At 31.1% G+C, this 24,875-nt stretch overlaps 1 protein-coding gene across 1 annotated transcript in view; it reads right to left on the bottom strand.

Annotated features, from left to right (window-relative positions):
* Nucleotides 1-24,875, bottom strand: part of Nubpl (NUBP iron-sulfur cluster assembly factor, mitochondrial) — a 37,974-nt gene that overhangs the window by 4,574 nt on the left and 8,525 nt on the right. Inside the window, exons 3-9 of the mRNA XM_085820947.1 lie at nt 22,458-22,492; nt 22,260-22,350; nt 17,988-18,027; nt 11,715-11,805; nt 10,511-10,604; nt 6,251-6,457; nt 2,993-3,075 (exon numbers count right to left, since the gene is read on the bottom strand). Of these exons, the coding sequence (XP_085677073.1) occupies nt 2,993-3,075; nt 6,251-6,457; nt 10,511-10,604; nt 11,715-11,805; nt 17,988-18,027; nt 22,260-22,350; nt 22,458-22,492 (641 nt within the window). The remainder of the gene's footprint in view (nt 1-2,992; nt 3,076-6,250; nt 6,458-10,510; nt 10,605-11,714; nt 11,806-17,987; nt 18,028-22,259; nt 22,351-22,457; nt 22,493-24,875) is intronic.

Below are 24,875 nucleotides of genomic sequence, written 5' to 3'. Positions count from 1 at the left end.
TATATTCAGAAAAAGGATATATATTAATAAGAGATATATAGTAATAATATAAATAGCAATGCAGTTATAATATAAAAAATTGCACTAACTTTCTACCTTTTTTGGGGGGGGAGGGTAATACAGCTTTTCTTGCTTTTAATGAAGCAAAACAACCAGTAGTTTTTTCAGATTCTACTTGATCATTTAATTCGTGTTGTGTAAAAAAAAAAGGTTCTTGATGACGCGAAGATCTTACACACACACACACATATATATATAAGATATAACAAAATATGATAGCTGCTTAAAAAAAAATAATTGGTGACCTCAAAATTAACATTTCTAGATTTGGTGCTCTCCCAAATTCGGGATGTTTCTACATTATGTAATGCTACTGGAAAAGGGCAACTAAAACTAATATTAACCAATCACAAACTAGCTCTACTTATATCTCAGATTTAGTATAAATATCCTTTCGACTCTTACTTGTGTCATAATTTTGAAGTACAGTCGCGATGCCTGAATGGTAGGTAGGGTGAGAGGAAGAAGTTGATACTAAACTAAGTTCAATCAATTATAATCTTTATTTCTAGATTTCCAGGCACACTAGAATAATTCTTTGTAGACAATATACTCTTTAATCATAACAATTGCGATAATTTCTTATATGCATAGGTTTTTTTTTTTTAAAAAGAATGATGCAGGCATTTTACAGAAGCGAAGCAAGGAGATATTAGCAAGATGGAATTTAGCAGATTAATGATGTAATTAGCTTGCCAAGATATTTATACTAAATCTGAGGTATAAGTAGTTTATCTGTGATTGATTAATATTAGTTTTAGTTGCCCTTTTCAAGTAGCATTACATAACATAGAAACATCTCAAATTTGGGAGAGCAGATGAATTTAGGTGAAGAGCACCAAACCTAGAAATGTTATTTTTGAGGTCGGCAATTATTTTTTTAAAGCAGCTATCGCATTTCTTTAATATATAAGATATAATAAAAGCGGTATCGAGAGATGAAAAATATTCCTGTGTTTTATAAGGTATTTTCTCTTTATATAAATAAAGCATTTTATAAACATTTTATAAGGTATTTTCTCTCTTCTTTCTGAGTGCCTTCTTGGTTCAATGGTTAGCACAGTACATATTTGAGAGGTTCAGGGTTCGAGTCCCGGCAAGGGCACTGCATATTTTTAACATTTCCTGCCTTAAAAAAAAAAAAAAAAAAAAAACCTAATGGCTCTACAGTGGTGCCTGAATTAAGGTGGTGGATAATGTTGATTCTTTCCCACCAGGAATTTTGCGATTGGGTCTCCTAATCGCCAGTTGCCCTTCAAAAAGGGAAGTATATAAGGTATTTTCTCCCTGCTTTTGGTATGCCTTCGAGGTGTAACGGTTAACACATTTCGTGTATTTGTGAGGTCCACGGTTCAAGTCCCGGCGAGGACACTGTATATTTTTACATATCTCCTACTTTAAAATGGAGGGGGGGGGAAACCTCAATGACTCTACAATTTCTCAAATAAATTTGCACCTGAAACTAAATTTACTCACTGCACCAGCTTTAGAAGCTTTAGTAGCCAAAATAATGCCCGGAAACCTGAAAATCGTTTTGAATCAAGCTGTGAAAATTGTTAATTTCATTAAGAGCTGAGCTTTAAATTGAAGAATAATTATGATTTTATGCTAAGGGATGGGCAGTGAGTATGAAGCGATTTTGCCACATTCCAAATAGAGGTGGTTATTCACAGGCAAAATTTTGAATTGTCTTTTTTAACTTTGATCAGAAATTCAAATTTTCCTCTGTAATTCAAAATTTGAATTGCAAAGATATTTATTTAGTGAATTTTGGTTGCCGCATTTAGCATATTTAGCTGATACTTTTGGAAAGTTAAATAAATTAAATTTAGGATTACAAGGACAAAGTGTTAATTTGTTTACCATTAGAGGTAAAATAAATGCAATGATAAAAAAAAACTCAATAATCAAAGAATTCGACAATAACATTTTAAGCTTTTTATTACTTTTAGAAAGTTTTTTAACCAAAAATAATTTGAAAATAAAAGAAGAATTAGTAATCAGCATTAAAAATCTTTTGTTTTTTATTGATAAATAATTTCATCACATATTTTCCCCGAGGATTATCACAGACAAAATTGGATTAGAAATCCATTTTGTTCAAGTATATCTGAAATTCTATTTCCTAAAGAAAAGGAACAATTGATAGAAATTTCCAGTGTTTAAACTCTAACTGAAGATTTCAAAAATAACACACTTAATATCTTTTGGCTAAACTTGTTAACAAACAACAACAACAACAAAAATAAATAAATAAATTAATTAAATAAAATAAAGCATTATAAATAAAGCTATTAAATTTCTATTGCTTTTTTGCATAATCTATTTCTATGAACAAGGATTTTCTTCCATGTTATATTTGAAAAATTAATACAGAACAAAATTAAAAGTGGATCCTAATTTGCGGTTAAAACTGAGTCAAGTAAGACCACACATAAAGAATTGATCTCTCTTAAACAAGCTCAAATTCCACACTAAATTTTAGAATTAAAGTATTACAACTTAAATTTTGTTTACTAAAACCAGTTTTTAATCTAATATTTTTTTATGTGTGTATATTTAATACAAATAGTTTGTGAAAACAGCAGTATATATTTTTTAAAAATATTTCTACTGAGAAATTGAAAAATAACCATTGTAAAATGTATTGGTGGTCAAAAGATTGAGAACCGCTGCTTTAGGGTATTTTACTAGTATTCATAATACACAAGAATAACTCCTTTTCATTGCTGCACTTTTATATTTATGAATACAACAAAAGAAATAAAATATAAAAGTGTCCACATTTCTAAATTTTTATATAGAACAATAAATCACAGTTTCTAAGCTAAGACCGTATTAAGATATTTAATAAGAATATGAAAAACAATCTTATTTTAACAAGAAAATTAAAAAGAATATTTTCCTAATAACTATGAAAAATGCATATTACCAGTTCATCTTCTGGATTTGATACAACAATAGGCTGGCCAGAATCACAAGACTTGCGTATTTGCATATTTAGAGGAACATCAGCTTTAAAAATATAGGCACAAAACTTTGTGACTAATGTATTAACTAAACTTCTAATAAAACAAGCACCAAATAGTAATAATATTAATTAAAAATAAGATATATACATATTGTCTCATTGACCATGAAACTGTTGCCAAGCAGCACAGTTTAGTGCCAATTATGGATAAGCGTGATGTAACAACATGCTCATATCATCTGTGCTTTCATTTGATGTAACCCTAACTGATTCTTGATAAACTATATTTTGTTTTTATGAACAATGATTTAAATTAATTGTAAGCTGTATGCTTTTTCTTTGCAATTAAAAAAAAAGGGTTGATTAAAATTTAGGTTCTGCCTTCTACAAATAAGTGCACTTTAATAGACATGATATGGTCAGTAAAACTATAGCAGAATGGAACAATTACCCACAGGAAATTTGTACAGTCAAAAGTCTTTAATCGGGACTCGTCGGGACTTCGGCGATTCCGGATTATAGAACATCAGTTTAAATCTGGCAAGATGGCATGCAGAAATTATAAAATTAAAAACATGAAACCGTAATTTATGAAATAAAGAACAATTATGATCTAAAGGGTATCAAAATTTACAAAAAAAAAAAAAAAAAAAAAAAAAGAGCTTAATATTTATTTGTTTACTTTATAAACATTTCTTTCAACGCGCGCATGGGTAAAGCATACATTACGCATAGCCAAAATTAGAAAATTGCAACCAGAAAACTATTTGATGTGTATTCGTGATATTTATAATGAATTTTATTTAAATTATATAAAAGACAGAGTACATCGAGATGTAATACTACATTTAGTTAGGAATTATAAACCGAATAAAATAAAAACATCTGCCCTGAAGATAAGGATAGTGCTGACAGATCAACTTCCAATTCATTGCGCACCGCGACGGTTGATAAACAGATTGATAAACGATTGATAAACAGATTTCGGAATGGTTAGAGAAACAAAGGATATATGCCTTTATCCATTTTTTTCAGCAATTCCACTTTTTGTTTGATGAACATCGAAACATGCTTTCGCTTTCTAGATACTTTGGCAGCTGCAGAATCGGAAATTCTTTTTGACATAATCAAAAGTTCAAGCTTACTTTTATAAAATTGCTCTAACAGTTTGCAAAAAATAATAAGCCGGATCCAATTAGAAGATTAAGGAACAATGCAATCTGCAACATTAACTGAAATAGATAATTAGATAATTTTAGCTTAGCTTATACTGTTCGTTATACATTAAATGCGCATGCGTAAACGTATTATGCGCATGCGTACACGCATATTTGCATGCATAAAGGTATTACGTGCATGCGTCAACACATTAGGCATTGATGCATGAGCAGAAAGTTTGTAGCTTTGAGGTCCGGATTATAGATCATTGAGGATTATGGACATCCGGATTAAAGACTTTTGACTGTAGTAGCATTCTAAAGAGATTCCAGTAAAACTGGAAGGCCCAGCAAAATAGTAGAAATGAATGAAATGAAGCGTGATGAATACTGATTGTTTCTTACATAAAGAGACGTCAGTTTCTTCATCTGAAGGAAAGATGCAAATTTGGCAAGATCTCAACCAAATTTGATGGTTTGATGACAGTCAACTTTCACAGGTCGATGGGATAATATGCAAGTACCAAAAGTACCGTAATTTCGCACGTATAGTCCGTGGACTATCTGTGTTTAAAATGCGAATTTTTGAAGCTGCGGACTATCCACCAGTGCAGATAATACGCTGGTTGTTCATGGTTAAAATCGTTGAAATTTAAAAAACACGCTGTCGTGAACTGCTGAGGATCAAATATAAAAAAAGCGAGAGATTCCAAGAAAACATTTGTATATATCGTATCGATAGTAAACCATAGAGCATAGTGCAGAACGAATGAGTAGTAGCAAGTACAGCTCCTAAAATCCAGGCTGGGCGCATCAAGCGATGCCGGGATATGAACACTCACTTAGCGCAACCAGAGTATTGTATCCCAGTATCCTTCGCACTGCTTTAGCGCAACTGCCGGGAGGGGGAAAAGTAGTTGATGCGTCAGCTCGGTTTTTAGGAGCCTTAGTAGCAAGTACCTGGAGTACGAAAAAAAAGCGTGATTCGTTTACTTATAAGCGTGGTTTGGCAACACCGAGTGAGTGGGGTCGAAGGTCACATTTCATTACCACTTATCACGAGGACAGCACGTTGCACAGCATTTTGTCTTTCATCTTCGATAACATTGATGAAACATCGCCTTTTTTTTCTATTTATACTTAGTTCTTTGTTTCTAAAATACATTAATGTTGCCGTATTAAAAAAACGTAATTTCGGACGTACAGTTCGCGGACTATCCGATGGTGCAGACTATCTGACGATTTTTGAAATTTTTTTTATATAAAATCGTAACTGCGGACTATACATGCGAAATTACGGTAATTATAACGCTAAACTATTTGAGGTTCAAAGCATATGATATTGAAATAAAATAAATATGATAAATGAACAGCATATTTATTAACAAAACCAAATTAAAATTACTAGGCATTAATTAAAGTGAAAATTTGTTTTGCATCTACAGACAGTTCCCTTCCCCCTTTAATTTAGACAGTAAGAGATGATACAATTTATTGAAGAAACTATGATATTTGTGCCAATTTTTGCACATAGTCAGTTTTGAACAAACAGTAATGGAAAGCAGATGTGTAAGGGAATGATATTAGTTTTTGGTGGCACTGTGATACTTATACTAGCTTCTGAACACAGTCAATTTTGAACAAATAGTAATGGCAAGCAGATGTGTGTAGAAGAGCATTCTGAGGACTATTTATTTAAAATAAATTCATCTGTAAAGAAATTATTTTACATATATTTCAATTCTCTATTTGTTAATCAAGTTAGCTGATTACTTCCAGTATTCAAAAAGCCATTGTTTAGGAATAGCCTCCCAATGTCCCGCTATGAAAAATTACATGTTGTATTCTTACTGCAGTTTTTCTCCTGAAGGAGTTACTTTTAATAAATTAATATTCTTCAATGATTTCAATTTATTTTGTAAATTGTTTGGAGTTTCTTCTTATACATGAATTAATATCAATATATTTTCACCCCTTAATTTCCGATTCCTACTTTGTGGTAAAAAATCATAATTTGCAATTAGGTATACACAAAGATTAAAATAAAGAAATACATTGTTACCTAGCATATTTAAGCCTAATTCAGAAGCCAGCTTCAAAGCCCCATCCTCTCCAAATATATGGCTCTTTTCTCCACATTTTGGACAGATGTACACATTCATATTTTGAACTAAACCAAGTATTTTAACATTTACTTTCTGGAACATAGCAGCACCTTTGCGAGCATCTAGCAAGGCAATGTCTTGTGGTGTTGTAACAATGACAGCTCCTTAAAAATAAATAAATAAATCATAATGTATACATCTTTTTTTTCTGTGTTTTTTTATGCTTATGTATAGAAATTATTGATTTTGCACTTTAAAAATTCTAAGCTATTTTATGATATGTTAAAGCAATGAATACAAATTACTCACTTAACCTCTGTTATAAAAATATCAAAATACAGTCAAAAGTCGTTAATCCGGACTCGTCGGGACTTCGGCTATTCCGGATTATCGATTTTTCCGGATTATAGATCATCAGTTTAAATCTGGTAAGATGGCATGCAGAAATTACAAAATTAAAAATATGAAACCGTAATTTATGAAATAAGGAACAATTATGATCTAAAGGGTATCAAAATTTACAAAAAGAAAAAGCTTAATTATTTATTTGTTTACTTTATTAAACATTTCTTTCAATGTAAGTTGCTTTGTTTCATGTGATAATACTTTCTCTTTAATTCTATTAAACAGACATAATTTCTTGTTTAGTTACAAAGTTCTGCTGTTCAAGTCCTATAATTGCTGTGTTGAGAATACCGACTAATTTGTCAATCGAAATGTTTTCGTTTTCAATAACCTCTGGGTCACTTTCTTCACTATCGGAAGCGAATTATAATGACGAGGAACTTTATTTAAATCATATCAAAGACGGAGTACATCGAGATGAATTACTACACTTAGTAAGGAATTATAAGCCAAATAAAATAAAAACATCTGTCCTGAAGATAAGGATAATGCTGACAGATCAACTTCCAATCCGCTGCGTGAAATTGATAAACAGATTTCGAAACATACTTTCACTTTGTAGATACAAATTACATATTAGTAAATATATATCGAAAATTCTATTTGACATAATCGAAAGATCAAGCTTACTTTTATGAAATTGCTCTAACAGTCTGCAAAAAATAATAAGCCGTATCCAATTCGAAGATTAAGGAACAACGCAATCTGCAACATTAACTGAATTAGATAATGTTAGCTTAGCTTATACCGTCCGTTACACATTAAACGCGCATGCGCATAAACATATTCGCAGCCGTAAAGGTCTTACGTGCACTCGTAAACATCTGTACGCATGCGTGAACGCAATGCATGCGCAGAAAGTTTGTAGCTTTGAGGTCCGGATTATGGGTGTCTGAATTAACGACTTTTGACTGTACCATAATTTTAAATAGGTTAATTGGTTTGCATATAAATGCTCCTTCCTAATAATTTACATATTCAGATAAAACATTTTAATCCTTAAAATTAGGCAAAAGTTTCTAAGGTTGCTTTTATTGTCTAATTTTAAACAGTACATTGGCATATTTCTCTTCTAATTTGATTTTAATCTTTAATTATAATATAACCAAATTCAGTTACAGTGTAATATATATTTCATTAGAGCATGATTTTATGTTTATTAAATAAACACTTAATAAATATTTTTTATGAAATTATTTAAAATTTAATTATTTTCACACTGTTCTGTGAAATCCTAACTTTAATTCATAAATAATATATACAATTTATAGAAAAACCCTAAAGTCTTCTTTTTTAATTTCACAGTTTCTCTTTTCTATCTAAACACAGTAAAATGTTATGAAATGCATCATCCCAAAATTAATGCTATCAAGTGATTCTTGTATAATGTAGAGATGATGCTTACCTAACAACAGCAGAACTGAAGTTTTTCTTACCAAGCAGTATTAATTTATAAGGCAAAAGTAGTGAGACACAATTATGTTCTTTTTTTGAAAAATAAAGTAATTTCACCATTCTCAATCAATGCTTGCTTTCATTAAGTAAAGATATAAAATGTTATCTTTCCTTTTTCTGTTGTCAATTTGAACTGCAAAGATGAGATTTAATAGCCTTCTCAAATTAAATTTTTAAAAAATCACAAGCAATGTATTTAAAAAAAAGTGGCAAAATAATTTCCTATAAATTAAAAAAAAAATTTTAAACGTTTTTCCAGAATTTCTGGAATTTTCAGCTGAAAAGTTACTAACCCTTACATTCATCCTGTTTAGGCTATACGAACAACGGAAAACATCTTTACACTGCTGCTCTTTTATATTAATCCCCACCTTTCTCTTTCTTCTAAAGACTGTCTAAGGCAAGTGTAACACTTACCGTATTTGATGGCATGCATATAAGACGCACTTATTTAGATGGCCACACACAAGGAAAAAAAAGTTTCAATAGCGTGGTTTCTTTTAGTTCTCGCATTTCGTAAAAGCCAAATAAACAATTATTGAATGCAATTACTTTCATGTATAAGACGCGGGTAACTTTTTTGAGACCAAATTTAGGAAAAAAAGTGCGTCTTATATGCCGTCAAATACGGTAATTCTTGGAAACCTAGCACATGCAATAAACATGCCTTAGGTTTAGATTATTTGATTATGGCAAAGTACAACAGGGCTATCTGCCTGAGAGAAGGGATGCCTTTGTAGCAGACTTTTTACATTAAACTGGCTCGTATTCATATTACACACGGGGCAAGCCATCAAAGCACCCAATGCAGTAAGCCAAACTGCCTGGAATTACATCCAGATTAAACTATCAGTGTTCAGTGACTTTACTACTTAGCCACTGGTGGGCATCAACATATCTTAGGAGATCTACTATTTCACACACTGAGTCAGATCCATCGAGACAAAGAGCTTGAATCAGTTCTTTGACTGAGCTATCAAACAACATTCTGTTCAAGACTTATTCATAATTGTTAAATGTGCATTTTAGATGGAAATATGTAACAGATTTAAATCATGACATTTATGCTTTTTGTGTGTGCATGTGGGTGTATGTGAATGTGTGTATAAAACTGTTAACATAAGGTGAAACAGAAAAACAGAGAAAAAAGAAGTTAAGTAATTGCATGTAATAATAGGCGGGCGGTGCCCGTACCTGAGGACAAATATCCGGAACTGACCACTGGCGGAAGGAGACCCGGTGTTTGTTCTAAGGGTGCGAGTGCCGAGGGATGGGGTTCGCCTTGTCTCCCACAGTTCGGCATCGTCCTCTTCGTGGCAGCCCCTTGTAACTATACTGGCAAAGGCTAGAGATAGGCTGGCTAGCATAGGCTAAGGGTGCTGGGCAACTAACCCTGTGGTCCGACTGCGTGGAATTACTGGAACCGACCATTTATGGGAAGAGACCCCGGGGTTTTCCAGATCACTGGCTAAACTTGTGTCTGACAGCGGCCTGCAGAACAAATAATCAGTCTTCACATAGATTAGGAAAATCGTTTATTCGGTGGTTGGTTCTGGCTTGGCAGGGACCATACTGGTACTGTCTTGTCTCGGACCTTGACATGGTCAGATTTCAACGGCCGTCTGAGGTGGTTGGCTCCTCTCGGTCGGTGTGGAGGGATGGACGAAGTCTGGCTGTTCTGGTGTCTGAGTAATAGTACTGTGGGAGGGAGCGGTGACCTCTCACGTGGGAATTGTAACTTTGTTTTGAGTAGTCGGAGTTGAGATCAGCCCTGTGGATTTCTTAGTGATGGTTGCCGTCGGTCTCTTCTCTGAAGAATTTTATCTAGGGATATATTCCCTTCACAGCAGCCTGGAGGGGTGGTGCCCTCTTGGATAGGCCCTGGAGTCTCAGTTCTATCAAACCTTGTATGGGAGGCTTCGAGCCTTAGTGCTCTGGCTCTAGTTTACTGCATGTAATAATAATTGTAATTAACTTTTTTTAAATGAATTTATCCGTAACTTCTTTTGGGATATGAGACAATACTAATGAGTCTTTTTGTGCGATACATCAGACATCATTTCATGTGTGATCATTCAGACTAATCAGTGTTTGTTAATTTGTACACTATTTTTGAAATAGTGTAAAAATTAACCCTCCCCCTCCCCATTAAATTGAATACGGCGAAAGCAGGGTTTCAACTGTATTCTCTAATATTAAAAAAAAAGAAAAGAAAAGAAATTGTTTTAATGCACTTTCAATAAGTATATACTTTATACAGAAGTACATTATTATTTTAAGTAAATATAGGATCTTAGGGATTTAATTTTAATAACTATTCTAAAAAATGAAAAAATGTAAGCAAAATATGAAACTACCTGATACAGGTATTGTTTGTGAGATCGACAGTTGAGTGTCTCCAGTACCAGGTGGCATATCTACTATCAAATAATCCAGAGGACCCCATGCAACCTGCACAAGCAAAACTTCTTTCAGAACTAAAATAAGGAAAAAGTTTTTTATAGAATTTTATTTTTTCTATTTTTTTTCTTTTATATAAAGTCAAAAGTCTTTAATACGGACGTCCATAATCCTATAATCCAAACCTCAAAGCTACAAACTTTCTGCGCATGCGTAAATGCATTTGCGTTTACCTTTACACATGCGCATAATACGTTTACGCATGCGCGTTTAATGTTTAACGGACGGTATAAGCTACGCTAAAATTATCTAATTATCTATTTCAGTTAATGTTGCAAATTGTGTTGTTCCTTAATCTTCTAATTGGATCCGACTTATTATTTTTTGTAGACTGAGAGCAATTTTATAAAAGTAAGCTTGAACTTTCGATTATGTCAAAAAGAATTTCCGATACTGGAGCTGCCAAAGGATCTAGAAAGCGAAAGCATGTTTCGATGTCCATCAAACAAAAAGTGGAATTGCTGCAAAAAATGGATAAAGGCATATATCCTTTGTTTCTCTAACCATTCCGAAATCTGTTTATCAATTTCACGCTGCTGTGCGGGGGGGGGTGGGGGACGTTGCGATGCGCAATGAACTGGAAGTTGATCTGTCAGCACTATCCTTATCTTCAGGGTAGATTCGGCTTATAATTCCTTACTAAATGTAGTATTTCATCTCGATGTACTCCATCTTCAATATGATTTAAATCAAGTTCCTCATCATTATAAATATCACGAATACACATCAAATAGTTTTCTGGTTGCAATTTTTTAATTTCGATTATGCGTAATGTATGCTTTATGCATGTGTGAGTTAAAAGAAATGTTTAATAAAGTAAACAAATAAATATTAAGCTTTTTTTTGTAAATTTTGATACCCTTTACATCATAACTCTTCATTTCATAAATTATGGTTTCATATTTTTAATTTTATAATTTCTGCATGCCATTTTACCAGATTTAAACTGATGATCTATAATCCGGAAAAACCGAGAATCCGGAATCGCCGAAGTCCCAACAAGTCTGGATTAAAGACTTTTGACTGTATTAATTATAGTTAAGGAGATAACTCCTTCAAAGAGGAACAAAACTAAATTGTTTATTTAAAGTAAATAGATACCTTTCGAAACAGTCTTTCAATTGCAGACATCACCATAAGTCCTCTCCAAACAATTGGTGATTTTTCATCCACTAGAAAACCCATGGACATACTAAAATGTATAAGTACGAAATAAAATAAAGCAAGAACTAAGCTATAAATTTTTAGAAAATACAGATTCTTATCAAACACTTTTTTTCAACCTAGATAACAACTACGAGCATTAAATTTTTCAGTTATTAAGTGCATAACACCAAGACTAAACAGAAACTATTTGACTGATAAAGAAGCAAATAACTGAGCTTTTAAAATTTTGCAGCAGCAGTGAACCTTAGTACTCCTGAGAACATAAACAAACATACCCCTATCGATAATTATATAATATTTTCTAAGCCGATGAATCTCTAATCCAGTTAAGACAGTTAAATATACAGTGTGACAACCATCAAAATATCTAATTTTGCAAACTAAAGTAAATTTAAGTACTACATAAATAAAGGAATTAAAACTTTTGGTTCTTAAGGTAGTACTAAAATTACTTTTATGGAACAAAGTAGTCAATTATTAATTTTTTGAATATTTTTCTTTCTTCCTTTGGATTAAATACAATCAATTGATCCTGTTTGCTTGAGCGTTTAACTGAATATGGTGAAGCGCCCAAGGTCTATCCAACCAGGATAATGTAATTTATCATATATGCTTTGTTCGGATTATAAACCAACGTTTTAAAAATAATTTATTAAAGTTCTGTAAATTTATACTTTGTACTTTTTATCTGAGCAGTTAGTGTTATAAAATAAATCAATAGTGAAATGGTGTCAGAAACAGTTAATTTTTGTTTTTGATAATATGCAACTAACTGAGTTGCTTTCAAAGTTGACAGTGCAAATGCATTTATGCATATTTTTTAAAGGAAGAAAGATTTTAGGAGGTGAAAATTTTTGCAAATCAGAAAATAAAAGCTTCAAGTTTAGAACTATAAATAAAAGTTATTGAAGATATTTCTGCCATTCTGTTCCAAAGGTAGTGCACGTTTTTGAAACTGCCAAATAAAATTTAGAACTTAAAATTTTAACTATGTTTTCCTATTTTACATAAAAGATTTCTTTTCTGTATTTTTAAGAATTATTCACCTGGGAATATTTTAGAAAACTGGGTGTAAAGTAATTCATTATTTACTTATTTTACAACAGAATTCACTAAGCATCTTTGTTATTAATTCATAGTTTTATTACTATAACAATTTTAATAAATTGCCATACAACACTTAAACACTTTTTAAGGAGGTTCTGAAGCTCGAAATATGATGAATCCATTACCCAAATTTATAAATGCCATCATCAACTTCTAAGATAACTACTTCCAGAGACCAAAATTATCCACAGCCATAGGTGGTTGTTTAAATCAGTTTTAATCTACATATCATCATATATTTATTAAAATACTTTGTTCCACCATTAGACAGATTAAACTTGTCGCATACTTTTTCCAAGAACTACGAAATTTCGGCTTCCCCACAGCAGTTTGAATTCTACTTTCTTTAGCAAGAACACCATTTGGTTATCTTTAGAATGCAGTAAGATTTCAGCAAATTTACGCTTTTCAATTATTGTTTCAAATAGGTTTTTAGCTGTTCAAAGCTCAGTTTTAACCTTTTTATTTATAAAATCTCCAAGTACAGTTTTTCACTTTCTTGAGACTAAAAAATTTGTTTCAACATAATTGGGGACCTCCCAATTTTTGGTTTGTTTAAATGCTTATTAGTTTTGCTCTTTATTTATACTTAATTTTGAATTTCGTATAAGCATATATTGGTTTTAGACCAATTTTTAAAAAAAATTTTTGTTGAATTTTAATATACATAATGTAACATTCTATTGTTTTTAGCTGTCCTTCTGGCACCATGTATGTTTCATACATTGGTTTTAGAGTTTTTTTTTTTTTTTTTTTAATTTTAATGTACATAATGTTAAGTTCTATGGTTTTTTAACAGTCATTTTGGCACTATGTAAGTTTATGTTTTTTTTCCTTCAAGTATTTCAAAAATGTGTAGGGAAAATTCTGGTACATTTGAGATTCGAGGTTTCATTTTTATAGGAATCAAGTCTTTAATAAAAATTGGATGAAATCTTTTAACGGTTTTTGATCTCAAATGCATCAGGAGAATGAAACATAGTTTCAAAACATATTAATCGACTTTTATGAAGCTTTAATTCATTTTCGCCTGATGAGTTCTGAACTGGAGTTTCAATAAAAGGAGATTAATTTTTTATTTGTATAATTTTGTATATTTTCCCTTTCGAATTTTTATTTTGAGATTGTTCTACTATGAATTTCCTAGTTAATTCTATTAGTTTTGGTATTATGTTAATAACTCTTATATAAAAACTGCAATTGTATTATAGAAGAATTGCCTTGCTTTTATTCCAATTTACTAATTAATTTAGATGCTTTAAGTTTATCATATACTTATTTACATAAGCAGTACAGGAAACAGCTTTGAAGTTATAGTTCCTTTCTAGTTTCATAATTAATAATAAAAATGTTCTGTATTAGATTAATGTAGTCAACTACAAACTAATAAATAATCTAAGATCTTAAATCTGTGAGTAAATTCTAATTTAAAATCTTTTTCATTTGTAAATTAGTTAGCAGTTCTTTATTTTTATTCAATTAGTTATGTAGTAAATGCAGAATATTCTAATTTTAATGTGCTAAAATTTATGACAGTTTAATCTTAGTTTGAAATATAAGAAATAATGATTATTTAATAGAAAATAGTCTTGTTAACTCACACTTTTCTATTTCCATTCAAAATATTCAATGGCTGCTGCCTTTTTAAACTTCGAATTCACCATTGGCCAAGCAGTAAAATGGCTGAACACTAATAGTTCTGACCTGGGTTCAGTTTCAGGTGAACGGGCTGGTTGCATGAGGCATTTTCGTGGCCTTTCCCATGTGAAATGTGCATATGAATCAGTTTCCCTTGGAAAGTCCTCCACAAAAACATCCCTTCTTGGAAGTCTTTCTAAGGGACACTGGCTCATATACACATTGGAGAAAATGCTCGTGAAGCCAGCCTGCTCGCAGGATTCGAACCTTAGACCAATCTACCTGTGTTCAGCAACTTTACTGCTCTGCCACTGGTGGACCTGACATTAAAAAAAAGTAAAATAGATTAGCTAATTAAAATTATTTCATTAGTGCTTTCATTTATTTCATGATCCTGCTTACATATATAAAAACTTGCATACCATCTGCATGATTATCTGAACAGAATAAAGAATTATTTGAAAAATACAGGGTTCGTCCAGAAAGCATTAGAACTAAATTAAAAAAAAAAAAAAAAAAAAAAAAAAATTCATTCATAATTTTGAACTATTGACTTAAAAGTTTTCAAAATATGCCCCTTCTGCATCAACACATTACCAGCGACTCTGCCAATCATTGAATACTCCCTAGAGCACAGAAACTGTAATGCTTTCGTTCCCTCGCTACGCCCTCTTGAATGGCCTGGACTGAGCTGTGGTGCCATCCTTTCATGACCCTTTTCAATCAAGAAAAGAGGAAGAAGTTTGAAGAAGTGACATATGAGCTGTACCTGTACTCGACACTCTGAAAAAGAGTCGTCTGCATCTGTCCAGCAATCGCTGGATCATAGAGGCTCCATCATGACAATGTGCCAAGCCACACCACCTTTTCTATCAAGAACGTCTTGACCAAACATGGCATCACAGCTTCCCCAGCCACCCTACAGTCCAGATGTCGCTCCTTCAGACTTCTTCCTCTTCCCCCAACTGAAAAGGGTCATGAAAGGATGGCATCATGGCTCAGTCTAAGCCATTCAAGAGGTCATAACGAGAAAGCTGAACATATTCCAGTTTCTGCATTCCAAGGAGCCTTCAGTGATTGGCAGAGTAGCTGGAATGAAAACTATTAAGTTGATGTTTAAAAATTATGAATAAATTTTTAAAAAAACATTCAGTCCTACTACTTTCTGGACAAACTCTGTACCTCAGATTATTTAAAAGCAATACTCTGCATTTTTTGGAAGTTTCTACATCCACTTCTGAACTTACCTGTTATATTTTTATTTCTTCCCAAACTTAGTGACACAAGTCAGCCAAATTATCTAATTAAACTGACTGCAATGCATAATAACTTAGATCTATTATATATCCACTGTCATTAGTTTAATCACCTCATTAAAAAGCATTAAATAATACATACTCTTGTGAAAATTGGCTTATCAATATATATTGTTGCAAGCATACGGGTTCGTAGTAAATTGAATGCACAAGTCTGAATGAATAAAATTTATTCTTATCGCAACAAATAAAAACAAAATGCTGAAATTTCTTCAGAGATATTTGTACAATATCGCAATATCTCCCAGTAGTTATATTTTAAACTACTAAAATGTTCAACAGAACTCAATTCAAAATACTGAGAAAGCTAATCCAATCTCACCACGAATTCGCTACAATAAACCACAGCAATAAGTAAACAAACTGAACTGAGATGTTTTGATCCCCCTTTTATTATCTTCTTAATTGTGCATGAGAATACTCTCATATTTTCTCAATTTTTCTGAATAGCAAGTGTACAATTACAAGATATCTATTTAATAAAAATGTCTAATGTGCATGCTCCTATTTTAAATTTTCCTGCGTAGCTTTCTCTTCAAATAAGTCTCGTGCTGCATTGCACGTGAATATAAAACAATTTTAATTACAAATTCTACAAAACATAGCTAAATAAATACAAAAACCGTTACAATATATATATATATATATATATACACACACACACACATAAGCACTAAGTAGTCAAAGCCAAAACAAACAGATAATATTTAATAACACAATAGTCCACATTTAGTATGGATCTTAGTTGATATTTTTCGGGGCATGCACTAAATAATGAGCTACTTTCATTTCTGAAGAATATTACTCCATGTTGACAATGGCTCTGAATTTTTACAGATTGGGTGGTGGCATTTCCAAGCTTTGATTTGAACATACTATTTCATCTCACAAATTCTGAATATGATTGATGTTGGTGGACTGAGCCGACCATGAATACAATTTCAGCACAAAATCATGCTCTCTAAATGAACTTGAGATCAATTTTTCAAAGTAATAAGGTACACTGCCCTGTTGAAAGTGACTATGTTGACGGACATCACAGTTATAAATGAGTGTACATAATCGGTAATGACAGCAAGATAAACTGTGGTGCTGACAGCTGTTTCTAAGATATATCAAAAGACCTACTGTTCTTCAGGGAAGTATTTCCCTGACAATAATTCCACAGCCACCAGCTTAAAGAGTTATTATTAAGCAGAAGAGATATCCATGACTTTGTTTCTGTTTACATTTTCTGATTCTGTCACTGTATGATAGAGCAAAAAATTAGATTCTTCAGATCAAAGTTAATAGTTTAAGTTTGATCTTTATAGATCAAAGTTATAAAGTTAAAAATGGAAACTTTTTCCATTTATCATGGGTATAGCATCAATGCACCTCAGCTTATAACAACCATGATTTCCTGTTTATCAGTGACAGCATAGACATCCTTGAGAGGATCCAGTTGTTAAAACCCTTCAATTGCAAAATACATCATATTGTAAATTCAGACATGCTTTGTGATACATATGAGTTATACTGAGTTGTATTGCTAACTTTCTGTTGCAACAGATGGTTTGTGCAGCCATCTTTCACCTCTTTCATTTAGCAGCAGTTTCTGACCAAAACTGTTGCCTGAAACTTGCTTGACATCTTTTTGCTCAAATGCCATTATCTAAACATTCGAGTTGCCTGTTGCAAAGAAAAGCTTATTAATATTAGGAGATGGTAGATTGAGTTTTCTTGCACTCATGATGATATCCTGGTCAGAATTACTCAAATCATTCATTTTACCCATTTTCACACTACACCAGTGACAACTATGTCTTCTCAAGATGAGTGCACCTCACATAAGAAATTCCTGGCTGTCACATCATTGGTGAACTGATCCATGGTAAAAAAAAAAAAAAAAAAAAAATTAAGGACTCTAATTTTGTGGCCATTCAGAAAGTGTATGCGTGGTGTGTATTATACATATACTGTTATATATAAATAAATAATATATAAACAATTATAGTTATATAAACAACTACAGTTATATAAACATAATAGTATATAAACAATTATAGTTATATAAACATAATAGTATATAATAGTAAATTATAGTTATATAAACATAATAGTATATAATAGTAAATTATAATTATATAAATAAAAAATTACTTACCATTTTATCCCATAGTTTACCAATGGTATCATGAGCTTATCTTAAAAAAAAATAATAAATATATAAATTTCACATATAAATCATATAACATTTATAAAAAATCTTCTAGTACTGGCAGGAATTATAGCACGGATCTGCAGAAGTACTGTAATTAGTATTTTAACTTATATAGAACATTTGTGCATTATTTCAATACTAACTGCACAGAAGTAACAATAGGATACTAGTATTAGATATGGAAAATTATATAAATATATATACATAAGATATAAGAAAATACGGTAGCTGCTTTAAAAATAATTGGCGACCTCAAAAATTAACGATTCTAGATTTGGTGCTCTCTCCTTCATAAATTTTCTTTGCAGATCTAATGTAATCATCTGCAGGAAGTTTCCACTTTGTATTTTAATATATTTGATATTGAAATATAAAGCAGAAATATATCATACATTTGCGCATGCTGTACATTCATATACATTGGTAGTATGTTTTATGTTTCATAACATTTAAGAAATTTTATTCATGTTATTTATAAGTTATCAGCAACTCTAATACTAACAATTATATTGCCTCTCAAAATTTGCAAGATTTGGCAACCTATCTAACAATATTTTGTGAAAAAAGTCCAAACTTGATATCCTTTGAATGTTACAAAAATTTAAAATCTCTACAATATATGCATAGAAACTTAAAAATGCAGAACTATCTGCCTGAGAAAATTTGGAAGCAAGATTAAATATAATTGGGAAAATGTCAGCAGACAAAGAATGTGTAGTTCTTAGTTCGGTTGGGGGGGATTTAGAAATTTAGTAAGTCTTCAGATGTTAAATTATTTCCTACATACATTTTCAGTATTTGTACCCTCAATATTCCTAGATTTCAGACTAGAATACATAAAGAAATTGAAAAAATTACAGAACAAGAGCCAAAATTCATCTCCCATTTTTATTTACTTATATTTTTATAGAGGATTTTTAGTGATAAAGGAGAATTTAACTCTTTTTTATTAAACTGATTTTATACAATATAATCATTCTGGATTTCAATGGAAATTTTAATATCCTTTGATGTATCATATTTTTCATTTATAGAATAAGATACAATATCTTTTAGAATGTCATTTTACTTTTCCAGGGTTCATAGCCACATTTTAGTTAAAAAAATAAACACCTATAAGCACTTTTCAAGCACATTTTAAGAAAAAAAAAAAAAAAAAAAAATAAGCACCTGTCTAATTACATTATATACAACTGCATAACCTTAAAAATTAGACTTGTAATTTAAAATATGAGAAATGCAGTATTTATTAAGAGAGAATAAGCATTACCTCAACCATGGAAAAAAAATTACTTTTTTTTTTTTAAATTTTAAATAACAGTTCAATTTACATAACTAGTTTACAATGAGAGGGAAAAAAAAAAAAAAAAAAAAAACTATGCAGAACTAAACTATATTACAAGATTCAAGGATGAAATTTCAGTTCAAAATAGAGAAAATAAATAATAATAAGGCATATTTAATGTATTTGCTTGGAACCTAATAATAAATAAAATTTATTTTTCTACTCATATTGATATTTAAATAATTTAAATCTAAATTCTGAACATTTTCTAAATTTTCATTGTACAGTCAAAAGTCGTTAATTCGGGCACACATAATCCGGAATGATCTATAATCCGGACCTCAAAGCTACAATGCGTCTCAATGACGCATGCGCATAGGCGTTTACATGCGTGCGTAACGTGCGTGCTTGCGTACGTTACGTGCTTGGGCGCATGCTCATAAAACGTTTACGCATGCGCGTTTAATGTATAACAGACGGTGTAAGCTAAGCTAAAATTATCTAATTCAGTTAATGTTGCAGATTGCGTTGTTCCTAAATCTTCGAATTGGATACGGATTATTATTTTTTGCAGACTGTTAGAGGAATTTTATAAAAGTAAGCTTAAACTTTCGATTATATCAAATAGAATTTCCGATATATATTTGTTAATATGTAAAGGATCTAAAGCGAAAGTATGTTTCAAAATCCGAAATCTGTTTATCAATTTCACGCTGCTCGGCGGGGGGAACGCTGCTGCACGCAATGAATTGGAAGTTGATCTGTCAACACTATCCTTATCTTCAGGGCAGGTGTTTTTATTTTATTTGGCTTATAACTCCTTACCAAATGTAGTATTTCATCTCGATGTACTCCGTCTTTGATATGATTTAAAACAAGTTCCTCGTCATTATAATTCGCTTCCGATAGTGAAGAAAGTGACAGAGGTTATTGAAAACAAAAAAATTTCGATTGACAAATTAGTCGGTATTCTCGACACAGCAATTATAGGACTTGAACAGCGGAACTTTGTAACTAAACAAGAAATTATGTCTGTTTAATAGAATTAAAGAGAAAGTATTATCACATGAAACGAAGCAACTTAAACAACTTACATTGAAAGAAATGTTTAATAAAGTAAACAAATAAATATTAAGCTTTTCCTTTTTGTAAATTTTGATACCCTTTAGATCATAATTCTTTATTTCATAAATTACGGTTTCATATTTTTAATTTTGTAATTTCTGCCTGCCATCTTACCAGATTTAAACTGATGATCTATAATCCGGAATCGCCGAAGTTCCGACGAGTCCGGATTAACGACTTTTGACTGTATATCGGTTTTCCCTTAACAGATATTGCAGGCAAAGTAATTTAAGTAAAAAAGAGGAACATTTTTGAAATCAGAAGACATAAATTTGCTTCATGCAGTCATCCTTTAACAGTAAAAGCTTAACTAACCGCACACTTGGATATTGGAGAAAATATTCGGACAGTCGAGCGTAACTTGAAAAAGAGGATCGGGGGGGGGGGGGGGGACCGTAGCCGCTCTTTACATTTTTCCACTAAATAAGTGCTTTTGACATTTCAATATGTGCATCATATAAAAATAAACCAATGGAACTGAAAAATATTCTGCTTAGCAAGCACAGTAAAACTCTTTTAAGTGTTCATAAACGAATCTCAGACAGAACATCAAAATTAATTATCTCTGCAAAATATCGCAAACGTTATTGCGCAATACGTGCGCCGTAATTCTTCCCTATGTGGTATTACGCAATCGGAATCAACAGATGCCGGTATTGGGAGAATAAAGAAGTAAATAACTGGGGTGTGTTTCATTCTAATTTTCAACACAAGGCGTTAAATTTACGGAATAGAATCATTCTTCGTTTGGGTTGGTAGACCGCAGAACTTTTAGTCCTATTCAATCCCCAGATTGGAAAGTGACAAAAAAAAAAAAAAAAAAAAAAGAGGTCCGTTGCTTGTTTTGCAGCGAACTGTAACAGTTTCAATATTCGAGATTTTGCAGAGAAAGGGGAGAACCTCCCAATCTTCGTACTGTATAATGTATTAGCCAAAATAATGAAATTAATTTGACTATTCGATTACTTTCGCAATTCTTTGACCAACAGAACGACGGGCACCTGTCTGTACTCTTCGTGCACACCAAAGGTTATGTTAATGCAGAGAAAGGGGAAAAATTTTTCCGAGAGTATGATTCACCATCTGACATTCCATATTAGGAAGAAAAGTTGTTTATTTAGTTTCGGCTTTGGTACGGGGAAAAATAGCACGTTCATTAAAAAAAAAGTACTAAAAGCAAAAAATAAGCACTAAAAAAAAAAATAAGGGCTTTAAAGAAAAAGTAAGCACCTATAAGGGCCTTTATATTTTGTTTTCAAATGTAAGGACTTATAAGCACTTATAAGGATCGCTATGAACCCTGTTTTCCTTACTGACTTTTATAGAAAGTAATGATTTTTTTAGCTTCAGCAGCAGTTTCCATCACCATTGAACTGCTTATTTAGTAATTTACTGGTAAATTCCAAATATACAAATTTTTCTGCAAACAAATACAAATTTTTTCTGCATTTCTTGAAAGCCAAAATAAATGTATATAATGAATTAATAACAGAGATAAAATGTTAGTCTTTACAACAAACTGCATCATAAAAACTAGCTTTGATATACATTTCTTGTGTTTACTGCAAATAAAAGATGATGTTTCACAAAAACCCATTATCAATAATGCTAGAATTTGCTTATCCATAAAAACATGTATTTTAAATTCATCACATTGGGAAAAAAAAAAAAAAAAAAATTGAACAAATAGCATGAAGATATTTGTGCTTAACTCAGACTGGGAAAGAAATTTTGTAAAGGCAAGAGGAATGTTGTTTTAAAAAAAATATTATGCATGCGTATGGTTGTTAGCTATATGAACATACTTTCAGTACATTCTGGTTGTCCTTTTAGATTCATCATACGTGGGATAGATGGGCCGTAGACATCAGCATCTAATAACCCAACAAGCTTATCCTAGAACACAGCAGTTTTAAATACATTTAAATTAAAACATCGGTAATTATAAATAATTAATTACTGTAACAAAAGTAAAAATTACATTCATTTAAACTGTTTATTACCTTTTTATTTGCACTTATTCCCAATGCCAAATTTACTAAAATAGAATAAAAAAAAGTATTTTACTATATGAAACTGATCATGATCATACAATAAATAGCATTTTTCTTCAAATATGCAATAATATGATAAAAATATTAATTTTTTCCTCATATTCTATAATACAGTAAAAGTCTGACTACCTGCCATTCAACTAACCATCTTAATTAACAGTGATTCTGCCAAATTTGTACCAATCATTCCAGCAGAAGTTTAAAAGAAAGATTATTCAAATAATTTCACTTTTTAATCTTACATAATTTAATTAAGTAACCAGAATATTTTGCAATTTCAGATACTTTTATTCTTTAAATGAAAAATTTAGTTAATGAAACTTGTAAAGCCAGCACAAAGCACATACAGAAGTATAATTCAAACAAAAAACAAAACAAACAAAAAAAAAAAAAAAAAAAAAAAACTGTCATTAAACAGCATGATTTAGTGTAAGTAATGAATAAGCTTGATGTCACAATACATTAGCATATCAGAAAAGACGAATGTGTGTGCTATGGATGTAGTCAGCTGATTGACATTCACATTTACAAAGTGTTGCTTTTATATATATATATGTATATATATTGCTATACTATTTATATTTGGGATGAAAATTGATGAATGTATCAAATGATTTGCTGCGAATAGCTTCGCCTCTAAAAATTGTTGCTGCTTTGAGTTCTATAAAAGGGTTCAAAATTTTCATTTAATTTTTTGCTCTTCTGGCACAAAGTTTAAATGTGTTAAACAAAAAAAAAAAAAAAAAAATACTAATTCAATATCTGAAAACATTGGAGAATACCAAAATATGTAATTTAATTATTCTTTGTTTTGAAGCTGCAGATGGCGACAATTTGTAAAACAATTTAAAATGGAATCCTAAGTTTTAAAACTTTTATTGGGGAAACAGGCAAGATGTTATTTTTATATACTACTTAAAACTGTGGATTTTCAGGTTCCAATTGTAAAATGCATAGGATGTTATAAGCCTTATTATCTTATGATCTAATTTTATAATCCAGTTTTGCATTTCTGCGAATTGTTTTAATATTAATTTTAAGAAATTATGAGAGGAATGTGTTTTTGCTTACTTTAATTATTTATAGTTCCTTCAGTTATTATTCCCTGCATTAGCAGTGACATCAGCATCTTGGTTAATATAATTCAGAGAGGCAAAGAAGAAAAAAAATGTGTGTGGCATGGATGTATAGCTGCAGCTGGTAGTATTTCAAAAATAATAATTCCACAGTTTCTGTGAAACACATTCACAGTGAAAAGAAACATTCTTAAAAAGAAATTCAATAATACATTTTATTTTAAATGTTTTTTTTTTTGGATGGGTTGCTGTTGCTGTTGTTATTGCTGTCATTCTCAATGTCTAAAAAAATTGCTGTAATCTCGACACCAGTTGAGATTACAAATATATATATATATATATATATATATAAAAGACTATGGTTAAAGATATGCATATGTATGTACAAAAATTTAAAATAAACTGATGTTTCAATTTTAAATGAATATAGATGCATTCATCTGATCAATGTTTATATTCACAACAAATTTTTTCAAAAATAAGAGTGATAAAAAATAATCTGAGAGTGATCATTGAGCAGTCAAAAGATTAGAGTTCCCTCTGTGAACTCAATGAGTTAACATAGACACTGAGCAGTCAAAAAGTTTAGCTCTCTCCATGCGCTTGACTAGAGTTAACATCAGTATTAACACATCAAAAAAAAAAAAAAAAAAAAAAATATTTGAGACAGATCATGGAGGGTTGAAACAAAGGCTGAATGTTATACAGGACACAGGTACACTGGCTAGTCATTTTAGTTTAAAGTATTTTTCAATTTGTTTGAGAATCGGAAGGCTCACTTGTTATATCATAAAAGATCTTTGCTCTTGATTTTATGTTAACCTGATTTATTCTTGATAAGCTAATTTAGTTTTTCTGAAGATGGATTAAGTTAACTGCTATTTATCTGTTTCTCTCTCATTTTGGAAAAATGATTAAAATTTGGCCCCTGCTCTAAACAGAAGAGCAAACAGTGAAGTATTTACAAAATTAATATGCAACATTTGAAAACAGATAACCAATTTCAATGCAAAATGATACATTGTGACAAGCAATTTAAGTTTTTATATGTTATAGTTGTAACCTGTATCTTTTGGTTATCTAACTAAATAAAGAGCAATCAGTTCTTTTAAACTTCTGCTGAAATGACTGGCAAAAGTTTGGCAGAATCACCACATATGCATATCTTTAACCATAATTTAAAAGGTCAACTAGGGATTTCATAATTGGATAAAACAGTTTTATATATATAAAGATCTATGAAAATATGCCAGTTTTTATATCTTAAATGCAGTTTTAGTTCAAAATCTTA

This window comes from Stegodyphus dumicola, chromosome 7 (assembly GCF_044657685.1).
Source record: "Stegodyphus dumicola isolate Sdum_Otavi_A_Nest chromosome 7, ASM4465768v1".
Taxonomy (NCBI): domain Eukaryota; kingdom Metazoa; phylum Arthropoda; class Arachnida; order Araneae; family Eresidae; genus Stegodyphus; species Stegodyphus dumicola.
The sequence above is the reverse complement of the archived record's forward strand: the minus strand, read 5'-3'. Positions and strand labels throughout refer to the sequence as shown.